The sequence below is a fragment of the Microtus pennsylvanicus genome, chromosome 5 (assembly GCF_037038515.1).
Source record: "Microtus pennsylvanicus isolate mMicPen1 chromosome 5, mMicPen1.hap1, whole genome shotgun sequence".
In the NCBI taxonomy this organism is placed as follows: Eukaryota; Metazoa; Chordata; class Mammalia; order Rodentia; family Cricetidae; genus Microtus; species Microtus pennsylvanicus.
The window spans coordinates 23,240,458-23,266,914 of NC_134583.1; the positions used below are offsets into that span (position 1 = coordinate 23,240,458).

General features: G+C 41.2%; 1 protein-coding gene across 1 annotated transcript in view; it reads left to right on the plus strand.

The window, feature by feature from the left end:
* Nucleotides 1-26,457, plus strand: part of Sgk3 (serum/glucocorticoid regulated kinase family member 3) — a 111,761-nt gene that overhangs the window by 62,477 nt on the left and 22,827 nt on the right. Inside the window, exons 2-8 of the mRNA XM_075971347.1 lie at nucleotides 1,021-1,238; nucleotides 6,543-6,626; nucleotides 12,127-12,199; nucleotides 12,739-12,814; nucleotides 18,568-18,655; nucleotides 22,325-22,374; nucleotides 23,182-23,239. Coding sequence (XP_075827462.1) covers nucleotides 1,161-1,238; nucleotides 6,543-6,626; nucleotides 12,127-12,199; nucleotides 12,739-12,814; nucleotides 18,568-18,655; nucleotides 22,325-22,374; nucleotides 23,182-23,239 — 507 coding nt within the window. The 5' untranslated portion in view covers nucleotides 1,021-1,160. The remainder of the gene's footprint in view (nucleotides 1-1,020; nucleotides 1,239-6,542; nucleotides 6,627-12,126; nucleotides 12,200-12,738; nucleotides 12,815-18,567; nucleotides 18,656-22,324; nucleotides 22,375-23,181; nucleotides 23,240-26,457) is intronic.

The window sequence follows — 26,457 nt, forward strand, 5'->3', positions numbered from 1 at the left end:
CTCCAGTTCCCATCTGCCCAACCCCACTCTCACTCCATCCATAAAATCTATTCCATGTCCCCCTCTCAGAGAGATTCATGTGCCCCTCCCATCCCTTTCTTTATACCTCACCTCTCTAGGTCTACAGATTGTAGATTGGTAATCATTTATTTAATGACTAATATCCACGTATAAGCGAATACATACCATATTTATCTTTTCAGCTGTGGGTTACCTCATGCAGGATGATTTTTTTTCTAATTCCATCCATTTGCATGAAAATTTCATGATGTCGTTTTTACAACTGAGTGACACTCCATTGTGTGAATGTACCACATTTTCTTTATCCGTTCTTCTGTTGAAGGACATCTAGGCTGTTCACAGCTTCTGGCTATTCACGAATAGAGCAGCAGTAAACATAATAGAGCAGTGTAGGATGAAGCGGTCTTTGGGTATAGGCTCGGGAGTGGGATAGCTGGATCTTGAGGTAAACTGATTCCCGTCTTTCTAAGGAACCACACTATTGATTTCCATAGGGACTCTGCAAGTTTGCACTCCCACGAGTGGTGGAGGAGTGTTCCCCATGCTCCACATCCTCACCAGCATGAGCTGTCACTGTGTCTTTGATCTTAGCTAATCTAACAAGTGTATGATGGAATCCTGGAGTCATTTTGATTTGCATTTCCCTGATGGCTAAGGATGTTGAACATTTCTTTAAGTTTGAAGTTGCTTGGTTCGAGTTGCACCAAGATATTTTATATTATTTGAGACTGTTGTGAAGAGTGTTGTTTCCCTGATTTCTCATAGTCTACCATTTGTATATAGAAGAACTACTGATTTCTTTTAGTTAATCTTGTATCCTGCCACATTACTGAAGGTGTTTATCAGTTATGAGCCCCTGATATTTGCGCCGTGGACTCTGGTCCTCCAAAGAGCCAAGCTGGTGTTAAGAACCGCCAATTCTCTTGACTGCTGAGCTATTTTTTCAGCCTCATAATGTTATTTTTAGTTTACTAATTGTGGTTTTTCCTGTTGTTTAAGGTTCCATGATGGAGTTTGAACATTACCTCAAGAGGTTTCATATTTTGGATTAGTTAATCGTCTTTACCCTCTGCTGGGGACTTTGAAACTTCGGATTCAGTTTCTGTGTCCTTCAAGACATTACATGCAGAGATTGTACCATGGACTGCAAGGAGAGCTGCCCGAGTGTGAGCATCCCCAGCTCTGATGAACACAGAGAGAAAAAGAAGAGGTTCACGGTAAGTGCATAGCAGGAAGCTTAAGAGAGTCAGTACAGCAAATGTTTCCACCTCTGCCTGTGTTCTTCCTAACTAGGAATCTGCCTCCCTTCCTCCATGTGTCCAGGTTCTGCTTCTGTTGAATGAGCTGTCCTCACAGAGCCCTCTTTGGCTGTTGTAAGGAGGCTGCTTGTTTGTCCCGGCCGCCCAGAACCGAAACAATCACACAGAAACTGTATTATTTAAATCACTGCATGGCCCATTAGCTCTAGCTTCTTATTGGCTAGCTGTTCACATCTTAATATAACCCATTTCTATTAATATATGTGTGGCCATGAGGCTGTGGCTTACCAGGTAAAGTTCCAGCATCTGTGTCCAGCAGGGCTCCATGGCTTCTCTTTACTCCACCCTTCCTCCCAGCATTCACTTTAGTTTTCCCCACCTAGCTCTTTCTGCCCTGCTCTGCTATAGGCTCAAAGTAGTCCTTTATTAACCAATGGTATTCACAACATACAGAGGGGAATCCCACATCATTTGGCTCCTGTAACAGTGATTGTCTTTTTTAGTGCAGATTTTTGCCTATTTGCCAGTCCCTTTGGGGAATTTTATGAGGTTTGCACGCTCTCTCGTCAGATGTTTGTATACAGACGCTGTTTGTACACTGTTAGTTTGTACACACTGTTGAGTGCTGTAGACTCCTGAAGGCCTTGAGCCCATGGTAAAGACTACTGTCTTGAAATTTCCATGGTGTCTCATGGTATTTTATTACTTTCTGCCACATTTTAAAATGTTTCCTTTTTCCTCTTTTCTCACCTTAAAGGTAAAAGCCTTCCTGATTTTGTTTTTTGTGCCACAGTATTTGCTGGAGGGAGGGCTTTATAAGCAATAGGCACAATGAGTTTGTGCTAGTAGCGTTATCAGTGACTGTTACTGGGACATAAGCTCTTTAAAACCTTGTGTGTGTGTGTGTGTGTGTGTGTGTGTGTGTCTGTGTGTCTGTGTCTGTTTGTGTGTGTTCCTGTAGCATATGTGCACATATGGTCCCATAGAGGATCCTAATCCTAACCATAAAGGAGTCAGATATTCTCAGGTGTCCTCCTCCCTCTCTCTGTACCTATCCCTTTGAGGCAGAGTCTCTCCTTGAACCTGGGTCTCTTGTTTTCTTAGTTACTAAATCTCTGCCTTTCCTCAGAGATTGAATTACAGATGTGTGCAGAACACAGCCTGTTACATAGTTCTAGGATACAAACTCAGTTGCACATGCAGTTTTTTAAAAATAGTTTTCATTTTCTTTATGCATGTATGTATAATATATATACATAGATAGATTAGATAGATAGATAGATAGATAGATAGATAGATAGATAGATAGATAGATAGATAGATAGATGCCTGCATGTATGTCTGTGTACTGACTGTTTAGTGCCCTCAGAGGCCAGAAAAAGGATCCCCTAGAATTGGAGTTTACAGATGGTTATGAGCTGTCATGTGGGTGCAAGGAGCCAAGTCTGGGTCCTCTAGAATGCCCCCATGCTGAGCCATCTCTCCAGCCCTACAACAGGTCACCATGACCTGAACCACCCCTCCAGCTGAGAGCAGATGTATCCTATTAGTATAGCGAGACACACTATCATGTTTAGTCCCAGTGCTCCAGACAGGATCGTTAGAGCTTTCCTGCCCTTCTGTCTCTGATCTGGTCTTTGCTGAAAGTCCCAGGCTGCTGTGCAATATGAAGATGTTTGCTGGACTTCAGCTCTGTTCTCTACTTACTTCCACCCAGGTGAGAATGCCCAGGCTGTCTTACTCTGTCATCCTGCTTGAGCACGCAGCCATACCGCGGTCTGCATTTTGGTTTGATAGGAGGAAAGGTGTCCATTTTCAGAGTATTCGTGGAGTAAATGTCTCTGTGGCTTCCTTCTTGTCATCCCTGCACATCTGTAATGTTCCAGCTGTTAGTTGCATTCTAGAGAATAGCTGTGGCTGACGTGATACAACCTGGACTTCTAACCGGTGTTTTAGCTGCCCTCTGCCATTGCGGGGTGATGAGAATATCTTCTATTGGTGATGACTAGGGTCTCACGGGGACCTTGGCTAACGCAGTGCTTTTGCTCTCAGTATTGCTCATCAGACCCCTTTTGGGGCCACCCCCTCATCTGTAAATCTGTAACAAGTAGGTCACTGGATCCTTGCCATTGAGCCCTGTGACAAGTGACTTTCAGCTCAAATCCATGTTCACATGGGAGTTGAGAAGAACTGAAATCCTAAGCTAACTACTCCAGCCTTATTAACTTGCAGAAGTAACCTCAAATGGTAGCTCGTTCTCAAGGTCCTAGATGTGGTCACTGGCTTTATTCTGCCCTCCTAAACAAACACACCTCCTGCGTTGATACAGAGAGGTTGGAGTGTGTATCTGACTGTTTGTCTCCCCTTAGCCTCTAGGTTGCAAAGTGTGTTTATCTGTGAGTATGTGTGAGAATGTGTGTTTTAACAACAGTATCTTAAATAGTACATGCTTATTAATACGTTTATATAAGCGTATTTTTAGCAATGCCACCTTAAAGGTCAGCAAGGACTTCTCTCTATCTTGGATTAAATGTGGTGTGTATGCGATATATTCCTTCCTTTTCTCCTTGTTCTTACCGTTGGGCCATTTTGTCCTTCCGGAACTTTGCCTCCCATCAAGTTTGGCAGATGTTCCTACTGCGTGGACGGTGGATTAAGTTAGGTGTCCTTTGCTCTTTTCAGGGAGAGAGGTTTCCACACAGTCTGTGAAAGTCAGGAAGCCTCTGCCAGGGCCTGGTATGTCTGTGCTGTGCCCTGGTTTCAGAGTTCCTGTGAAAGTCAGCTTGTTCATTTACTTCCGTCAGACGCCCAAGTGTTTCCCCATTGGAGGCTTTGTGTGTATGTAACCACTTAAAATACAAAATAGCACCTCCACACTCCACGCTGCTCTCGTTGCTGTCCTACTTACCTTACCTAATATGTAAGTAGCCGTTATCAGCACTCACTTAATATATTTTGTCGTATTCTGAATGCCTTGCCTGCTGAAATGCAAGGTCATTTGAGGAAGGACTTCCTTCGATATTGTTTCATGAGATCTTAAAATTGAGTTAGTGTAGGTTTAATGAGAATTACCTGGCTGGAGAGATGGCTTAGAGGTTACGAGTACTGGTGGCTCTTCCATAGGACCTGGGTTCAACTCCCACTGGTGGCTCACAAGCATCTCCAACTCCAGTTCTGGAAGATCCAGTACCCTTTTATGGTACACAGATATATATGCAGGCACTCTTACACGTAAAATAAAAAATTTTAAGAATCTTGGAAAAAAATTTTTTTGATCTGAAAATTTCTTTTGGTTTTGCCCATTCATTTTATTGTTGTTGTTAAAACTTATTTAATGGCGTGTGTGTGTGTGTGTGTGTGTGTGTGTGTGTGTGTGTGGTTTACTCCAGAGACTGTCCTGAACCCAGACTTGGCTGTGGTCTTGGCTGTAGTTGGGTATCCAAGGGAGACAGCCCTCCTCCCTCTTCTGTATCTTCACCAGGAAATCAGTATGAGGGTCTTAAGATGCCCCTGTCACATAGACCAGGGTCTGTTCTCTGTGTTAGGGCTGCTTCCATATCTCCTAATTAGGAGACTCGACGGCCTGGTGCTTGGCCGAGTCTCCTCTTTATTGCTGACACAAACTCAGTAGTTTTGCATAGTTTTACCTGTAAAGGGATGTCCATGATTATTTTCTGAAAATAACAAAATTTTCCTAACATCTGAAGTGTGTTTACACCATGAACTAACAGTTGACTCTAAACCAGCTCTCTGACTACTCAATAGTTGCAGCTCCAGGGCCTGAGCCATGTTGTGCTTCATCTGAGTAACACATGCCTTGCCGGGCGACTGGTACCAGGGGTTTTGCCTTGCCTCCTGTCATCCTTCATTGCTTCTCTCATAGAAAGATACAGCTTTAATATGGATTTATAGCCAAGGGCCCTGTTAATATGGCCACTTATATGGTATATCACAGAATGACAGAACTATGTCTTCCTCAGAGTATTATTTAGTATGGACGTGTAGATGCAAATTACCTACCTTTTGTGGAATGGATGATTTGTACGCATCTGTGTGGTTGTCTGGGATGAACCTGCTTTTCTCTGACACTGAGAGACTGTGGACACAGGTGTAGGAAATCACCTGAAGCAAGACAAGTCTAGTTATCACTATAAAAATTGGGTTTATAACCCAAGTCCTTCACCAGAAACTCTGTCTTCATATACTTTAGTTATTGTTATCTTCTTGTTAGAAATGGTAGCATCTTTGGATTCTCCAACTCTTTCCTCACAATTCATTGTAGAATGTGAACTTGTGTCTTTGGACTGAACTGTGAAAGTAAATTCTGTACCTGTTGCTGATTTAATGCCAGGTCTGATATATAGTGGGAGGAAATGATACGGATTGTAGTCAAAGTTGTACAGTGTTTTGATTAAGTAAATCAACTTTTTGACTGACATTTTCTCACATCTAGTAGGGGTTATAATTCTGCTTGCTTCATAGGATTGTTGCTCATGATTAAACGAGGCTGTATATGAAGGCATTAGACACGTTTGTACAATGGCGTTAGGAAAATGTAAGGATACGATTTTTATTTGAAAAATAGTCAAAGATGGCCTGGAGGAAAAGAATTAGTAGTAAGTGTTTATGATGGGTCAGGGGTTGCTTTTGAAAACACTTAACATTTCAAGGCCTAGTAAGCTGGTAAGTATGAAAATGGAATCGGTTAGGTCTGTAGTTCTTTATTCTTAGGAAAGAGAATATGAGGCAAGAGTGGCAGAGCGTTAGAATTCAGGTAGCTCTGATAGGGAGCACATTCATATATCAATGGTTATTGTGAAAATAACAGAACTTTCGTGACAGGTCAGTGCTGTGTTTTACTGGAGCTACATAGTCAAGTGCTCCTTTCTTGCCTTATTTGTAATGAGGTCTTCAGGATGGAACACCTTTCAGATTGTAGTTTGCATTATTGTGTGTGTGTGTGTGTGTGTGTGTGTGTGTGTGTGTGGTTAAAGCTTGTTACAAAGGAGGCGTTACATAACATGTAAAATGTGAATGCTAAATTATCCAAGAGTAAAGAGGAGCTAACATTGCTAGGACAACAGCAGAGAAATTGATAAGATGAAACATGTGCTTCACTTGGCATGCTTTTTATTCTTGGATAATCATGCGAACAGAAGCCAGTTTCGCAAATATGAAGACAATTTTATGTATTTAAACAGCCAATGGTTTATTTGCAGTTAAAATTTGTTAAATTGCATCACTTTCTTTTTCTTTCCACAGGTTTATAAAGTTCTAGTGTCAGTGGGCAGAAGCGAGTGGTTTGTCTTCAGGAGATATGCAGAGTTTGACAAACTTTACAATACTGTAAGAGACCACATTATTTATTCTTTCTTTGATTTCTTTTTGGTTTGTTTGTTTGTTTTTTGAGACAGAATTTCTCTGTATAACAACTCTGGCTATCCCGGAACTTGCTTTGTAGACCAGGTTGACCTCGGACTCAGAGATCCCCCTGCCTCTGCCTCCCAAATGCTGGCATTAAATGCAGGCGCCATCACCTCCTGAGTAACTACATTTCTGTTTAAAGCTAAACACCTGAGAAAAATCCCATGCACTGAGAAATGTATTTGAATGAGCAAATCAAGACAACTTTCCAGTCAAAAAAGGGAAAGGGATTCTTCAAAAGCATCTTAATTTATTGTCTTTATGTGAAATGTGGGAAGACAGACAGTTCTACATGAGTAGGGAGAGACGGAGGTGAGGAGCTCAAGGGCATTTCAGGGTCCCATGACGCCAGGCGCCAGTACTTGTGCCAAGTAATATGGTATCTATCGAGGCAGTTGCGTTCAGATCTTCAACTCTAAGCCTGAGATCTCAAAGGATCGGCCCACACTCCTCTTCTGTGTCCTTCTTAGAAGTCGTCAGTTCTGGGTTTCAAGTACTAAATGAAATGAGTGTTGCCTTTCCAGCAGTCCACTGGAGTTTGAAGTCTAAGTAACTGAAGCCATTTTTACCCATAATCCAGCTATTAAATAGTTCACAGTCTGGCACCTGTAGTCACACGTGGTTTATAGCGAATGCAGTGAGACACCAAGGCATCAGAGCAGACTCTGCTGGTGCTGACTCTGGTGGAAGATGCTGTCTCAGAAGTCTTAAGATGCTCGAGCCATGTCTCTTGAGTCCGTCACTGCAGAAGCCTGGGTTAGAACAGCTCTGAGTCCCAAGCTTTGGTTCAGTTATGGAAGACAAACAAGTAAAAAAACAGTTGTGCCTTCAGCTCCATGTGTAAGTTCTTAGCTCTCTCATGCCATAAAAGGTACTGGTCTCCCAGTGTATATAATGAGTAGATTGCTAGGCATCTCTAGAAAATTCTCTTTATACTTGGAAAGGTAATTTTTCATTTCTTAATCCTATCTTCTGATCTTAATATGTAAATCTTGGGGCTAGGAAGATAACCCTTTCCCTTGCTGCTCCTGCAAAAGGGTCACAAACACCTGGAACTCCAGTGCCAGGGTTTTCATTGTTCTCTCTGGCCTCCAAGGGCACTGCACACACATTACATGCACACGTGTGCAGACACAAGTATAATTCGAGAAAATATGTAAATCTCTAGGGTTTCATTTGTTAGATTTTTCAAAAATATGTTAAGGAAGTTAAGGTGGTCTCAGCTACAAAACAAACTGTTTCCCAAGTGGATTGAGAAGAATCACAGTGTCTCTCGGTTTTTTCTGAGTCTCACTTTATTTAGCATGTCACTGTATATGTCCTAAACAATACTCAAATGATACACTAATTGAAATGAACTTAAAAAAAACTGTTCTACTCCTGCATTGCTGGTGGGAGTGTAAGCTGCTACAGCCCCTTTGGATATCAGTATGGTGATTCCTCAGAAAATTAGGAAACAACCTTCCTCAAGACCCAGCAATACCACTTTTGGGTATATATCCAAAGGATGCTCAATTGTGCCACAAGGACATGTGCTCAACTATGTTCATAGCAGCGTGTCCCGTCTGTTTATGTGACCAGCTAATAAGTCTGCTAAGTGTCTTCCAGTTTATGTGTTTCTTATGGGGGATACCATTTGTTTTTCCCTCTTTTGGTCTGGGATTTGCTGCCTATAGCATGCAATGATTAATACATTCTTTTATTCTTTGTGTTTCCTATTAATTGCCAGTTAGATTTGTACTTGGTATGCTTGTGGATTTCCTATTGCAAGCTTACAACTTGACTGCCCTTTGTTTAATTTATTTCTATATACAGTAAGTGCTCAGAATAGATAACAAATGGTTCCTCAATAAACGTCAATTTTCCCTCAAACGAATTTGATAAACAAATGTATTAGATACTAATAAGGAGCAAGCTAGAGTTGAGAATATTGAAACCAAAATTAATTCTCGTTCTCTGTAAAGTATTAATAATCTGTTGCTGTAGACCAAAGAGAGCACATTTCTTCAGAGAAAAGGTGAGTAGCACCTGCAGAGCCTGGGTACCATTTTCCAATCTCAGTGCTTAACGAATATGATCTTCTTTAACTGCCCAACAAAATCTGGAAGGTGCTCGGTTAGCCTATCCCCATTTTACAAATGGGAAACAAGTCCCAACACAGACCTCTCCAAGGTCACATACTGAACAGTTACTGAACAGTTTCATGGGACAAAATAGGATGGTTAGTCAGTCTGTGGTGTTTTATTCATATATTTTAGTATTTTATATCATGGCATCATACTTAAAATATGTCTTATAAATTTTCCTATTGTTGTTGAGGGAGCTGCAGGCTGCGTTCCTGCCGCCCCAGCTCCCGGATGCCTGGCTAGCTTATGCCCCGAAATAACAACACACAAACTGTATTCTTTTAAACACTGCCTGGCCCATTATATCTAGCCTCTTCTAGGCTAATTCTCACGTATTAATTTAGCCCGTTTCTAATAATCTGTGTAGCACCCCTAGTTGCACTTACCGGGAAAGATTCAGCGTGTCTGACCTGGCAGCTTGCTTTATCACATCTGGCTCTGAGAGGAGCTGCATGGTTTCTGAGCTCACTTCCTCTTCCTCCCAGCATTCTGTTCTGTTTACTCCGCCTATCTAAATTCTGCCCTATCAGATGGGCCAAGGCAGTTTCTTTATTAGCCAATGACCTTCCTCCATCATTTCCCCTTTTTCTGTTTAAACAAAAAGGAAAGGCTTTAACTTTAACATAGCAAAATTATATATAACAAAACAGTTATCAAGCAAGAATTACAGTTACAATATTTACATCTACTTTATCTTTTATCATAACTAAGGAAAACTATAACTATCTATACATTCTTTAACTCCATCAAAGACTCCAGAAGGATATAATATAACCTAAGCAAACAAGAAATAAGCAACTTCCAAACTCTAGAAATGACAGAGACATCTCGCTGCCTGGACAGTCACCCAAAGTTCCTCTGTACCGTTGGGGCATCCATTTTTGGCCGACAAGCCCATAGTATCCAGAGACATTTTCATGAAGCAGGAAATTTCAAAGGCAGTTCACTCACTATCTGCTGTGTGTCCTCCAGAATGTCTCGCAGACTCTTTCATGAATCAGAAACCCCGAAAGATCATCTCACCTTTAGGCAAGTTCAGCAGTCCTCTCTCTGAGGGTTCTCTGTGTTCAGTTTATACAATAGTCCAGGCAAGAGTAGTTTCTTGCCCAAATGGCTAACCAACTCCATAAGGAGCCTCTTCGATGCCCGTCTTCCTCTTGAAGTAGATTGGTGCTACCAGGAGCAGACATGGCTCATTGTCATGAAAAGCCCTAAGTTATTAAAACATTTAAAATGCCATATTCTATAATCTTTGAAAAATATGAAGAATGCCTATCTAAAATATATCTATGCACATCTAGAAAATCTAACGTGACTACAAGCTTGACTATTATTAATGATTATCCATTAACAACCTATATACATTACATTTTTACATGAACTACACAATCACAATACCTTAATCAATATCAAAAATACATATACATATAATAAAATTGGCCTTAAAATCCATACCAATGCAAATTATTCATATCTATATCATATCTCCCTTTAAATATAAAAGAACATTTATAAACAATATTTGGGAATATGGGCACAGTTATTTCTCTCCAAACTGCTTCCTGCTGAATGGGGGCGCTGTTATTTAGGTCTTTTATGGTATAACCTGTGTGCTAGGTTCATCTCAGTTGGCAGTTGAGTGAAGTAATTTTTTGAGGGTGTTCACAGCAACCCTTCAGGAGGGCATGGTCCATCACACCACATTGGGATAGAAGCAATCCACAATGTCTCATCCTCTGAAAACAAAAGAAGAAACTCCTTTCCAAAGCATCACGTCCTTAGATCCAAATTTTAAAGTCAAGGTATTTTCAAAATATCTATTTTGGATTAGTTCAGTGGCATTTATAAACAAATATCTTTTAGCAGTTGTTGCTCCTTCCTCAACATTCAAACAATTCAAAGAGAGCATAATAGCATACAGTATCAAAATTCTCTGTGTATTTTCCATCTTTGTGCAGCTTTATTTTAACTCTATTTTGTTTATTTTTACTTTTATTTTTTGAGACAGGTTCTCTGTACATCTTTGTCCTGGAACAACTCTGTAGACCAGTCTGTCCTTGAACTCTCAGCAATCCCTCTGTCTCTGCCTCCCAGGCATTGGGATTAAAGGCATGTGCTACCACACCTTGAAGTCACAGAGGTCAATCTACCTCTGCCTCCCAAGTGTTGGGATTAAAGGTGTGTACTACCACACCCAACTACTCTCTTTCTTCCTTTTTTTTTACTTTAAGAACTTTAACTTTTAGCCTGCATATATTTTTAACACACTGTAAATCATTTAGAAGTTTTCTTTGTTTTTGACGCTCTTTACTGTATTTCTCTCTGTTTTTCTGACCACATGAGTCTTTAATTTACGGAGCAATATGGGTAAGATTAAAGCCGTGGCTTTGGCAGCTAGATCCAGCCCATTCCTTAGCTTTCCAGCCTCATGGCGGAAGTACCGGTTGTAGCCATGTTTATTGCCACAAGTCTATGGTGTTTCAAGGACCCTGCCAGCAAGGAAACTGCAGCATTCTGCTCACAGACCACATTCAGTCAGACTACCTGCTTGAGTCTAAGTCAGAGTTTGCCCTGGCAGGACGGCCCAGAAAACCGGCATTTTAAAACAGCACAACTTTTTTCCTGCATGAGTTCAGCTTTTCATCAACACCGTTTAAGTGTTTCGTGGCTGGACCTCTTAAGAGCTGCAGGGTTTTGCAGCTAAAGCTGAGTCAGGAAACCTCTATTAGATGAGAGTGCTTACTACTTGCCTCTAGCAGGCAGAGCAGACCCGAGAAATTGCTGCTACCAAGAAAACATGCTTTACTCTTTCCCAAGCTTTCTCAGGCTTTCAGTGGATTCAGTTGTCCACATGTCTGGGCGCCATTCTGTTGTAGGAGCTGCGGGGCTGCATTCCGCCACCCAGCTCCCGCCACCGGCTAGCTTTACCCGAAATAACAACACACAAACTGTATTCTTTTAAACACTGCTTGGCCCATTAGTTTCAGCCTCTTCTCGGCTAACTCTCGTACCTGGACTAATAATGTGGGTAGCACCCCAAGGTGCACTTACCGGGAAGATTCTAGCCTACGTCCACCCTGGGTCAGAGCTTCATCGATTGCGTCTGCCCGGGAGAGGGGAGCATGGCCTCTGAGCTCACTTCCTCTTCCTTCCAGCATTCTGTTCTGTTTACTCCACCCACCTATGTTCTAAGCTATGAGGCCAAGCAGTTTGTTTATTACTTAACCAATGAAATCAACAGATTGATATATGACACTCCCACATCAAGCTCACAGAATGCTGTTTTTAAATTTTAGTTGAAGAAACAGTTTCCTGCCATGGCTCTGAAGATTCCTGCCAAGAGAATATTTGGTGATAATTTTGACCCAGGTAAGCAAAAGCTCCGTGGTCTAACTGCTGAGCTCTGGTTGAAGTTTTAAGACATAGGCCATGTGTTCACTGAAGAATATAATCGTTCAGAACTTTCTGCTTTTTGGAGACAGAATCTTGCTATGTAGCCCAGGCTGGCCTCCAGCTAGTGATCCTCCTACCTCAGCCTCAGGCACGCACTGTTACACCTGCTTTGCCCATGAGTCTATGATGTACAGTCTGCGTCACTGCTAAGAAGGTGTGTGTACGGTGTGTTAAGGGTAGATAGCAAACGCCTCTCTGACAAAAGACAACTTTTAGTGTCAAGACTCCTCACTCCTAGAAACATGAGTGCTGTGGGCATTATCTCTGCTCTCTGGCCTCTGACAGTGAAACTTCGTAAAACCCTCGTCCAGTTCAGATTACATGTGCGGATCTTAAGTCTGTAAGCGTTTACTCCACAGATTACCGCTTTGTGCCTGTGTGTTCTCCCATAAACGTTTCGTGATAATCTCGTAGGCTGACGGAAATGTGACTGCTGGTCTGTGTGTCTCTTCCAGATTTTATTAAACAAAGAAGAGCGGGACTGAATGAGTTTATTCAGAACTTGGTCAGGTATCCAGAGCTTTACAACCAGTAAGTACTTTCCCTTTCGTCTAAAGCAGCAGTGGAACCATCTGTGGGCAGTTTATACTTTGTGTGCAGTGTTACTGTGCTCCTGATGCTCTCGTCCGCTTTCCCTGCGTCCCACCCTTTGCCTTCCCTTCGCACGTGTGTGCTGTCCTAGCAGGCTTTCTCTTGCCGGGATAGGGCACTGGGACCTAAAACAACTTAAGGAGGAAAGGTTCTTCAGCTCACAACTCTCGGGTCACCCTCCATCACTGAGGGAAGGCAGGGCAGGAACTGAAGCAGAGGCCCGGGAGGAGCACGACCTACTGGCTTGCTCAGCCTGCTTTCCCATATGCCCAGGAACACCTGGCCAGGAAGCTCCACCCCAGTGAGGTGGGCCCACCCACATTAGTTATTAATGAAGAAAATACATAGCAGACTTTCCTACAGGCAGACATTTGAGAAGGAACTTTCTTGATTGAGAATCCTCTTCACAGATGAATCTGGCTTGTTTCAAGTTGACAAAAATACCAATCAAGGAGTGGGAATTTTATGGATTACTGTTTAAATAAGTTTGTATTATGTAGTTAAAACCTCTTGCCAATTGTTTAATATTATATTTGTTTCCATCGCTTAGAAAAGGACCCCAGTGTCGGCTACGTTGCGAAGATTAAGCTAAATAAGTGTTAACTGTGTGTTCCAGCAGCATGGGCAGTTCCACTCCCATCCTCCCCACCCTCTGGATCTTACCTTTCTGCTCCCGCTTCTGAGACTGTCTATGAGCCTTGCCTGAGCCCTGCAGGAGGCAGGGTGGTAATACTACATCTGTCCCATTGGGGCTGAGCACTTATTCTCTTTCCTTGGATCACTTGTGACAACAGATGTTTTATATACACATGCACTTTATAAGTAACGGTCTTTCATTCAGGATAGAAGAAACTTCTAGAACCCCATGAACAAATAACAAAGAGGTTTCTTTAAAAAAAATTTATTTATTTATTATGTATACAATATTCTGTCTGTGTGTATGCCTGCAGGCCAGAAGAGGGCACCAGACCTCATTACAGATGGTTGTGAGCCACCATGTGGTTGCTGGGAATTGAACTCAGGACCTTTGGAAGAGCAGGCAATGCTCTTACCCTCTGAGCCATTTCTCCAGCCCCAACAAAGAGGTTTTAAGTTTAATTTTTAGCTGACATTTTCTTTTCAAAAAATGAGACACTTCGTATTTTCTAGGGCCTATCTTTTGTTAAAAAACAAATTACCTACTTTTTATTTTAATATCAAATTATCTTAAAATACAGCATATGAGTCAGATGTTAGATAACAAGCGTATCATGAGCATTTACTGCGTGCTTATTGTTGCCTTAGGGAAAACACACTTTAAAATGGCTTCATTATTCCTGGTGACATGCATGTGATCCCTGTACTTGCAAGACAAAGGCATGAGGATAAGAAGTTCAAGATGAATTTGAGCTGTATTTGACCCTGTCACAACTTCTCCTTGGCCCCAAATAGCTTTGTTCTGACAGTGAAAAGTATTTTTAAAAAGAACTTCATGAAAATGTGATTTTAAAACTATTTAACTGGGATCCAGTCTGTTCATGAAAAACGTGGCTTTAAAATTATTTAACTGGGATCCAGTCTGTTTCTCTAGCCTTTGGAGGAAAAAGAGTTTTTAAAAACAAAACGAACAAAAAAATATTGGCTTAATAATGGATCCCAAAGCAAAACAATGACATGTTTGACTAAAGCCTAAACTTGTGAGTAAAACTGAAAACCAAAATACACAAAAATTTGCCTTGATAAAGAATGATGGATAAACGCACTTACCTGAGAGCAAGCCAATGTGAACACTGTACACTGAAGTAAAAAGGAAACTGGGGGTGTAGAGATGGCTCCGTAGTTAAAGCACTGGCTGTCCTTGCGTCTGCACAGTGGCTTGCAACCATCTGTAACTCCAATCTTAGGTGATGTGACGCCCTCTTCTGCATGCGTGTGGTGCGTAGACAAACATGCATAACTGAGCTGGGCACCTTATTTGTATTAATATTATTTGTACTGTGCACAGGCCAGGCATCACTGGTCACTTGGTCCAGGCACCTCTAAAGCCACTCACACACCTCATGTCAATTTCCTTTCTTTTTTCCCCACGATGTAACCACAATTCTGTTTTTAAAAACATAGATTAGTGTGCCCTGACGTTAAACTTTTTTTGCTTTGTTTTCCAAGACAGGGTTCCTCTCTGTAACAGCCTGACTATCCTAGAACTCACTTTGTAGACCATGCCGACCTTAAGCTCACAGAGATCCTCTTGTCTCTGCCTCCCAAGTGCTGGGATTAAAGGTGTGCACCATAATGCCTGGCCCCAAACTAAATGGTTTTGATTTCAAAATATTGGGGCTAGTTAGATGGCTTAGTGGGTGAAGCCACTTGTCATGCAAGCCAGGCCGCCTGAGTTCCATCCCCAGAACCCACATAAATGTAGAAGGCCTCTGACTTCCACATGTTGAGCCATGGCACATTCTGTCTCCTCCTCCATATGTACAAATAAGGAATTTTAAAAATACTTCAATCTGCCTTACAAGTCAAAATGCAGCCATGGTGCTAAGCTTCCTTTGGAGCGCTGTCTGCAATGCATGAGAGTTGTGGAGTGAAAAGTTGGAAGCAATGGAGTAACTCTTGGTGCATCTGTGTGACAAGGAACATGTATTTGGTATATCAGTGTGGCAAAAGCATGCATTTGGTACATGTGTATAACAAGGAACATGCATCTGGTGCATCTGTGTGACAAGGAGCATGTATTTGGTTCATCTGTGTGGTAAGAGCATGCATTTGGTGTATCTGTGTGACGAGCATGCATTTGGTACATCTTTGTGACAAGGAACATGCATTTGTGGCAAGAGCATGGTTTTGGTGACTGTAACAAGAGCATACATTTGTTGTATCTGTGTGACAGAAGCATGCATTTGGTGCATCTGTGTGACAAGAGCATGCTTTTGATGACTATAACAGGAGCATGGATTTGGTGTATCTGTGTAACAAGAGCGTGCATCTGTGTGGCAAGAGTATGCATTTGGTGTATCTGTGTAACAACAACATGCATCTGTGTGACAGCGTGCATTTGGTGCATCTGTGTGACAAGTGCATGCATTTGGTGCATCTGTGTTACAAGAACATGCATTTGGTATATCTGCTTTACAAGAGCATGCACTTGGTGCATCTGTGTTACAAGAGCATGCATTTGATGTATCTGCGTTACAAGAGCATGCATTTGATGCATCTGTGTGACAAGAGCATGCATTTGGTGTATCTGCATTACAAGAGCATGCATTTGATGTATCTGTGCTACAAGAGCATGCATTTGGTGCATCTGTGTGACAAGAGCATGCATTTGATGTATCTGTGTTACAAGAGCATGCTTTTGGTGTATCTGCATTACAAGAGCATGCATTTGGTGTATCTGTGCTACAAGAGCATGCATTTGGTGCATCTGTGTGACAAGAGCATGCTTTTGGTGTATCTGCATTACAAGAGCATGCATTTGATGTATCTGTGCTACAAGAGCATGCATTTGGTGCATCTGTGTGACAAGAGCATGCATTTGGTGTATCTGCATTACAAGAGCATGCATTTGGTGCATCTGTGTGACAAGAGCATGCATTTGGTATATCTGTGTTACAAAAGCATACATTGGGCGCATCCATGTGACAAGGAGCATACATCTGTCAAATCTGATTGTTGCAGCCTTTAACACACAGAGAAATGCTTATGAAGTAATTTGAAGTAGGAAACACAAGATAAAAATGTAAGTACAGCACAACCAAAATTGTGCAGAAAAATCAAGCTAATATAAAATATAAAATTGGAGATCCCTTTTCCCACGTTGACATTTTTCTAGATTCTCAAAAGTACAGAATTCAGTGGTTTTCAGAATATGCGCAGTGCTGAACACCTGCCATCCGGGTCTCCCTCTGCCACTGGAAAGTCCAATCTAGCATTTCCATTGTCTCAGCAAGGAAAACACTTGATAGCCGTTCCTCTCCTTTCTGTCTAAAGAGCTGTCCGTTCTAGGCATTTCTTTTGAGTGGACCATACAATATGTGTCTTCTTTTTCTTCCTTTGTTTATTCAGTATAATGTTTTGAGATTTATCTCTATTGTAACAGGTATAAATATTTTATTTCTTATTGCTGAATCCTGTTCAGATACATGGCTTAACCACATTGTGTTTACCCACTTATTAGTTGATGGACATTTTGTGGCATTTCTCCTTTTGTAATATTACAAATAATGCTACTGTGAATATTCATGTATGAAGTCTGAAGAAATACATATTCTTAGATTTTGTGCATGTAAACCTAAGAGTGGATCATTAAGATATGATGTTTAACAGTTGTAAATTGCTTCTTTTTTAAAAGTATTTTCTATTTTCGTGATTTTCTACAACAAATATTAATTGTATTGAGTTGTTAAGACCATTCCTGGAGCCGGGAGGTGGTGGCTCACACCTTTAACCCCAACACTCTGGAGGCAGAGGCGGGCAGATCTTTGTGAGTTTGAGGTCAGCCTGTGTTGAAATAACCAGACTAGCTAAGGATAAAACAATTATATTTTATTTATTATAAGGGGAAAACTCACGAAACAGGAAACGAGAACTCCAAGCACAGCAATGTCCCGCGGGGGGGGGGGGGGGGGGAGGCAGACACGGAGGTGCACACCTTTTTTTACCCTGGGTCCCAGAGAAGCCACGCCTTAACTAAGACCCACCTCTTAAAGATTATTGGTCAACAAGGCTTTTCCCATTAAGCCTGGTCTAGAAAGTGAGTTTCAGGATGTCCAGGACTACACAGAGGAAACCCTGTCTTGAAAAAAACAAAACAAAAAACAAACAAACAAATTCATGGAAATGAAAATCCCTATAGATGTATGAACATCAGGATAGCAATTTGACCGTTTATTGGGGTTTTCATTGTCCATGAATGGTCTGCTTTAATTTTAGTGTTCCCCCACACACACACAGCATCAGCTTGAGTCTTTGTACCTGTTTCATTTTACTGTGGAGATCTACTCTAATGTAGCCCTGAATCTTGGGAAAGTCTGCCTCTCATCTGTGGGTGTTAGTGAATACACAGGGGAGCCAGCCATCTCTGCTCACCATTGTGCCGGAGCACCGCAGGCCACACTCCACGCAGAGTGTTTAGTTCTTCTCATTGCTGGCTGCCAGCTGGTGTTCCCCGTTGGCAGTTACCATAGTTGGCTTACTCTTCCTGGTGGCAGGTGGCCCTTTGCCTCCGTTTGATTATGAGAGAGGTAAGGTTGTCTGTGCATGGGGTGTCGTGTTCCCCACTCCTACGCCGTGGCTGTTTAGAAAGGAAATGTCTGGGTCCAGGAAAAACGTATTCGCAGTTTCTCCAAGTATTGCCAAATTTCTTTTCAGGAAGGTTGCTTCATCCTCCAGCTCACCAGCGGCACACGAGCTTGGCCCTTCCCACTCCGGGTGACATTCCACTGCCCTGATTTTGCTAGTTAATGAATGTGAAGTGCGTCTCAGTAACAGTTTCTATTTGGATTTCCTCTTCTGTGAAGCATCTGCTTGAGGCTTCGCCCGCTCCCCTCTTGGGAGCAGAACTTCTTGACTCCTGTTATAATAATGAATAATCCGTTTTGTAGTTTTCTTGTTATAGTTGCTAATATGGTGGTTTCTATTTCCGTTTCCTTTTGGAAGGGAGATGTGCCGCACACATGCTGTTGAAGTAATAAGGTAATCTTTGTTTTCAGCCCAGATGTCAGAGCCTTCCTTCAGATGGACAGCCCCAGACACCAGTCAGATCCATCGGAGGATGAGGATGAAAGAAGTGCTCCGAAGGTAGCCACCGCAGAGACGCGGGCTTGTGCGAGACCAGCGTTGTGTGTGTGCTCGGCTTCCTACACTGTGGAACGCCTAGAAACAGTGTTGCACTATTTACTGAGTATTCCCCTCTTTTATCTTTTCGTGTAGTATTGTATGATTCACGTGTGTGGACATGTGTATAGAAGTGCGTGTGTGTGTGTGTGTGTGTGTGTGTGTGTGTGTGTGTGTGTAGGCCAAGGTTGATATTAGGAATCTTCTGTGGTACTTTTAGCATTTTACTCAGTGAAGCAGGGTCTGCAGTCAGATCTCACCAACATGGCTAGTCTTGCTGGCAGCTTGCTCTGGGGATCCCGTCTCCACCTTTGAGGCTAGAATTATAGGTGAGCCACCATGCCCACCTGATATGTATGTGGGTTCTGGGGCTCCAGACTCCAGTCCTCTTGCTTTCTCTAACTACTGAGCCATCTTCCCAGCCCCCGTCACTATCTCTTACAAGATACATAACAAATCATATTTTTATAGTAAAAAGCATAATGCAGGTTGTTCTTAATATTGAAATTAAATAGAACAAACTTCTTTGGGAAACTATTATTAATATTCTCGTTTGAGTGCTGTGAAGAAAGAAAATTACAAAATATAAATCAGGGATCTGTATGTAATGTAAGTAGAAGTACAAACACTACATGATCTTGGAAAGCAGTTAAGCAATGTACGTCAAATATAAAAACTACTCACTTAGGAATTGATATAGATGGGCTAATCTGTCACAGAGAAAAATACATGCTTTTTTCAGCATGATCATGCTTGTTCTAATATGTATTTTTAAAGTAAATTTGGCTTACTAGTATATGAAATCAATATATAAATGTTTATGCATATTCACATTGAAATATAGAATCTTTATAAAAGATACACAAAAGTGAAATGAAATGTATAAATATTAGCATACCTGTTGGCAAGGGTGTGGATAAAAATCACCTGTCTCCTACTTTCCGTGTTTTCCCATTCTAGGCTGTGCTCTTAATTAAAGACAAGATATTCAAATAGTTCCTTAAGGAGTAACGTTCATGTAAACATGACTTTCCAGACTTAGTCTGCTACTTATATAAAAGTGTGTTGATTTAGATTATTGAAGAATGTGTTTGTCAAGAAATTTCTAATTGCATTTATTTATTTGAGTGTGTATTCATGGGCATGCATGTGTGGGCATGGGTTTGGAGGTCAAAGGACAACCTGTGGGAGTTGGTTTTCTCCTTCCACCAGATGGGTCCCCAGGGAATTAAACTTGTTACAAGGAGATCAGGCCCTTTGTTCCAGCTGCCCAGCTAGCTTACACCCGAAATAACCACACAGAAACTGTATGAATTAAAACACTGCCTGGCCCATTAGCTCTGACTTCTTATTGGCTAATTCTTACATATAATTTAATCCATTTCTATTAATCTGTGTATCCCCATGTGACTGTGGCTTACTGGAGATTCTAACCGGTATCTGTCTCAGGCAGAAGATCATGGCATTTCTCTCTGCCCTTCTTCCCAGCATTCAGTTCTCTCTTCTCCACCTACCTAAGTTCTGCCTTATCAGGCCCAAAGCAGTTTTTTTATTCATTAACCAATGAAAGCAACACATGAACAGAAGAGCCTCCTACACCACAAACTCAGTTCCTCAGGCTTGGTGGCAGTGCCTTCACCTGCTCTGCTTAGCTACCTCACCAGCCTGATTACTAAGAACTTTTAAATCACCAAATGAAGTTCATAGCTAGAGGAGTTCGTGTAGCTATCTAGAACTAAAACCCTTAATTTTATTCTTAGGAACAGTGCTTTAACCATTGAGCCATCTCTCTAGTGCCCCTCACCCCCTTCATATAACGCAAAAAAATATAAGTCAAGGGAAATCAATTAACGGAATCTCAATTAGTTGTCAGTAAATCTTACCTTACCATCGGTGCAGTGATGGATATCACCTATTAGCATGATAGGTACAGTGAAACATTGTCTAATTTACATTTGACCATTTCAGGGACATGCTCCTCTAGGAAAATCATTACCAAGTAGTAAATATTAGCTGTGTATTAATATAATTTGGGGATAAATTGTCCATGTTGTTTAACCCACACTTTGTCTTTTTGCATCTATGTAAGAAAAATCCTTCTAAAGGAAGAATGTCAGTGAAAAGAACATAGGCTAAAAGAATCAGTATGTGAATTTATTTTGTAGTTATATTTTAGGATTCTGCAAAACACTATGATTTAATCTGTAAAACACTGTATCATTTAATCCTGCATTTAATCTCATGTTAAATTAAACCAGAGCAAACCTCATTTCACGAACCAGCATATTTACAGATTGATCAGCCTTGAGTTGCACTACTGTGATTCGTGTATTCCTCTGGGGTTTGAAAATTCATTGCGTAGAAGTTTTTCATATCGACATATTAGATAGCAAATGAATTAGGGTTGTAACTTTAAGGTTAGCTTTACTGTTTTTAAATAACAAACCTGCTTCAGAACGTTTGAAGGGTGAGAGGGTTTGCCATTTATTTCTATAAAGTATTATGTTTCCTGGAGATTATAAATCTGAACTTGATTTCAATAAAAATATGATAAGTTTACATGGAATATTATTGTAAAGATCTGTGTACTAAACACACATACAAGTCATTTGACTTCCTGAATGTATAAAGAACTTGCAGGTGGATGTATGGGAAGCAGGCTTCATTTGCACTGACTTTTGTGACAGCGTCCACTGTGGGATGGGCTTGAGACGCAGAGGGAGAATGCACGCCCAGAGGACCTGCCCTGATCCCTTGTACCTCCAGAGAAAACAGGTGCCCCATGACAGGATCACTAAATCCAGCTTGTGGAATTTTGAGTTGAGTTTTGAGCTCTTGCTGAACTAGGATCTTTTGACGTTAAATTGTTTTATGGCATACCAGGCAAATAAGGATTTGCTGCTAAGTTGATCCTGGTTTTTAATTTACTAGGTCTAAAATTTTGGAACTTCTGTACCTGGGAATCCGATAAAGTCCTGTTGTGTTTACTTTAGAGATAATTTTATCAGGGGCTGAGAGAGAAATCAGCCTGCCAGAGGGTGAACCTGAGTTTGGATCCCTGGCGTCCAGAGGAGAACTGAGTTATGGAGGTGTAGCTCCTGCACCTGGGTGGAGACCCATCCTGGGCCAGCTATTCTGACAGAAATGCCGAGCCCCAGGCTCAGAGATAGACTGTCTTTAAAAAAGGTGTTTAGAAACAAAGGAGGGTACAGTCAGTCTCCTGCCTCCACACCGTACTGAGACTATCTACTATTCACAGCCATCCCTACCATCATTCTGGCTGTAAATGCTTCTTTAATAAATCTGCAAACAATTAGCCATCATCACCGGTATTTAAATGTGGGAGTGATTCCTCACACGAAAGTGAGTTCAGTGCTTGTCTCTCCTAAGCAACTGTGGTGACTTCCTCGGTTTTCTACCCAGATTAAGTGTTGTTTCTGGATTATCTTTTTCCTTGCAACTGCTCTTGAAAGTCACCATGATAAAACAGCTACTTATATTGAGAATATTTCAAGAACTTTAGATTCCTTTAACATGTATTGTCTGTTGTACAGTTATGTACTTTCATGTCAAAGCTTCCATTGACTGATATGTTAGACACTAATGAGAACACTGTTTTCCCTCTCTAAATAGACACACTCTACCTCACAGAACATCAACCTGGGACCAACTGGAAATCCTCAGTAGGTTTAACTTATTTCAACTTTTAAGAAGTGCTGTTTTGAGGATGTGCATTTGTGTGAAGTTAGAGCATTTTAACGGAGCCTGTGGAGTGTGTCTGTGTGACAGTGAATATAATGCTGCCGTTTGTTTCAGAGCTCTAGGGAGCCCACTAAAGGCTGTTTACTGTGCGTGTTTGCTTGTGTGCGTGCACACAGTCATGGAACGTGTATGGGAATCAAAAGACTGCTTGTAGGAGTTGATTTTCTCCTTCTACCGTGTGGGCTCTGGGGTAGAATCCAGGTTGTCGGGCTTGGTGGCATGGAGAATCAGGGACTTACATGGGAAACACTGGAGACTTCTCTCTACCAGAAAGCTTTCTTGGCCTCTTTACTAGGTGCTGGCAACTAGTACCTTGATTTTCAGAATTACCCAGTACCTAATACTACTCGAACTGACGTAGTTAAGTTTCTTCACCACTAGCAGTGGTTAGGTTTGGGAGGAATACAACTGTCTTAGAAAGAAGCTCCTTTGGGAGAGACAGCTGTATCTATATATTATAATGCATGTAAAAGTTTGCCTCCTTTTTTCTCTTAGAATAATATTGAAGTACCTCTTAGGTGTTTAAAGGGTCTTATCTAGTTTAGTTGGGAAGGAGCTCCTATTGCTCTTAACAAAGGTGATGTACTAGTATAAAAGCTCGAAAAATCTTGCCCTTGGATTTTGTCCCCCAAATTAATCTGTTAACTTAATGAGATACAGGAAATATTTAAATGTTTATATCTTAATTTCTAGAAGACTCATGTTTTTCCATTGTTAATTTCTTTCAGTGCTAAACCAAGTGACTTTGATTTTTTAAAAGTTATTGGAAAGGGCAGCTTTGGCAAGGTAAGGGTTTTGTTTCTTCATGTTCCCATTCTGTGATTAAGCACTTTAATGAGTTTCTGATTTGCATGTTGAGTCATGGGGTTTTTTTGTTTGCAAGATATGGAGTTAATATTAATATCTTTTTTCTGCCAAGCCTTGACAGAATTCTTAAGGAGACAAGGTGTGTGCTGAAGTTCTAAGTTGAAGTGTGTTTGTCCAGCATATATTATTGAGAACTTAGTGTGTGTCAGGGTTCTATTGAGAAAACTGACTTAGTGTGGCTGACAGCCTTTTGGGGTGAGTAGTTTATCAATAAATACACTCACGTCAGTGTAAATGACAATGGGGCGGTATTGAAATGAAGAGGGCGCATTGACAGGACCGCAAGTGGCTGCGTTGTCAAGAAACTTTCTGAAAACATCCTTTGTTAATAGAGGCTAGAAGGACGATGTGAGCATCTCCTCGAATCATATAGGAAACCCTGTGTGAGACCCTGCTTAGTCTGAGCGCATCAGACCCATCACAGAACTGGACAGCCATGCTGAGAAGGGCCACGTTGCCAGGAAAAGGGTCATAGGTGAATTTATCTGAATCACCAAATATATTCTCTTTTTGCAATTTAAAAATCTGTAGTAAACATGAAGATGTAGTTGTTTAATTATATTTTCTTATCGTTGTAGCTGTTAGGATCGTCCGGTTTTCTGAGTTTCTTTGAGAGCAGAAACTGACCGCACTCTGTGTTTGTTTGTTCATCTAATGCATAGTGATCACGTGTTATATTCTGGGCTGTGCCCAGTGAGAAGTGGGTGAAAACTCTCAGTAATTATAGTTTATCAGAATATTATAGATGATCTGCCATTAAAAACACAAATGTTGCCGGGCAGTGGTGGCGCACGCCTGTAATCCCAGCACTTGGGAGGCAGAGACAGGCGGATCTCTGTGAGTTCAAGGCCAGCCTGGTCTACCAAGAGAGTTCCAGGACGGGCTCCAAAGCTACAGAGGAACCCTGTCTCGAAAAACCAAAAAAAAAAAAAAAAAAAAACCACAAATGTTGACAAACATCAAGGAGTTAGCGCCAGTCAACCTGTACAAGTCAACCCCCGCCCCTCCCTCTCTCTCTCTCTCTCTCTCTCTCTCTCTCTCTCTCTCTCTCTCTCTCTCTCTCCCTCTCTCTCTCTCTCACTTACACTCTCCCCCTAAAAACAACAAACCATTAGCTGGATATGCTGGTGCATGCTTATAATCCCAAATAATTATTAGGGAGGCTGAGGTGGAGCGTTGTGAGTTCAAAGCCAGCCTGGACAGCATAGCATGATGTCATCTCTGAAACAGCAAAATAAAAATACTGGGATTTTTGTTGTTGTTTTGGAACTCTGCTGATGTCTAGAATCCACAGAATTGGTTCTTGTGTATAAAATGAAATGTCAGATAACTATTAATCTTTTTCCATGTGGGTATATAGCCGATATTACAGTTTAATGAAACCCTGGACCCAACAACACAGTGATCTGCAAGACCTCCTCCAGCATCTGCCTTGCATTCCTATATGAATAAGTCTGGTTTTAGATGCTATGATTTGAGTTCTGTCTCCAGACCTGTTTTCTGTTCACCGGTCTGCTTGTCCATCCTGGCACCTGTGCTGCGCTGTCCTGACACTGTGACACTGTAGCCTGATGGCCAGCACAAGGCCATTTCTTCTTCAGGATGACATTCTTAGCCTTTCCCATGTCTGCATACATTTTAACATCATGTCTACTACTCCAAAACATACATGGAATTTAATTTGGATTACATTAAATCTGAGATGAATTTGGGGGGAGAATTAATGTCTTTATGATGGTGTTATATCTATGGACATGGTATAACCTTTTCAATAAATAGACATTTAAAATCTTTTGGACATTTTATAATGTCCTAAATACAGTTTTATACCTTATTTATTTAAATTTGTTCTTTGGTGGTTCTTTTTGAACTGTTGAGAACTTGTTAGTCATTGATGCTGAGTGTATTTAGGACCTGCGACACACTGAACAGGAACACATACGCACCAGGAAAGGCATATACATGCATGCTCTAGACATCATTATTTATAAGTGGTTTATCAAGAGTATATGCATTATAATAGAATGCTCTGTGTGATAGCATAGAGCATGAAATCAAGACTATATATTATAGTATAAATATTATATAGAGTGAAAGAAATGAAAAAAAATTTTATCTGTATAATTTTAATTGCATAATTTTTAAAAGTGGAACTTACTAGTTATTGCAGGTTAGGACAGTATGTTCTAACTTTGAGGAGCTGGGTGGAGTCATGACTGTGATGGGGCAAGAGGGGCTTCCGGAGATTCGACTTGTTTTATTTGACCTATGTAGTGTATGTACGTCTGATCACTTTATAAAATCTTAGCAAGATTTGTGTATTAATACATATAAGCTGTGTTTGATAATAACTTCAGATTCTGTAAAGCAATATAAACACATACATTTCAGTAAATAAAAGTCTAACACACAAAAAAGGAAGCAAAGCAAGCAGGGCCCTGGCCTGTTTGAAAAAACAGAGTGTGAGAGTCAGCTGAACTTGGATGTGGCCCTCTAGAGGGTCTGTCCGCTCTTTCCAGGGTGTGGCATCTGTTCTCCTTCCATCTGTTGTCACATTTGACAGCATACTAAAGGAAGAAAACGTTGTTGGGAGATCAGAGTCTTCTGCGTGCTGGAGTCTTTGATGTATGCTCTAAGAATGCATTTGAGATGAGCCAGTGTATCTGAGAAAGAAGGGTCAGGCAGGTGGGAGTTACCAGAAAAAGGGAAAAAATAGAGAAAGGAAGAATGTTTCTCTGCCCAGTGCGGTAGAGAATGTAAAAAATGAGGAATAGCAGTTGGGCAGAGGACATTTCATTTCAAGGTGTTTTGACTCCATCTCTATGAATTCCAAACATTTTAAAAATCAGTCGACTTCTTTTGGAGAGAACTTTGGGTAGCACGCTTCTCACGCACCTCGTGTAATACGGTACACTTGTCACGACAGAGCGCTGTTGGTGCTAGTATTAACACACGTGCATTGTTTATTCCGACTTTGTAGCTTTTACCTTCTCTTTTCCACTTAGGCTTCATGTCTGCTTGGCTTCTTCTTGGCTGTCAGTTTCTAGACTTGCCTTGCTTTTGATGACCTTGACCGTTTTGAGGTCTGGTGATCTTGTGTGCTGTGGGAAGCCCCTCTGTCATGCTGCTCTGATGTT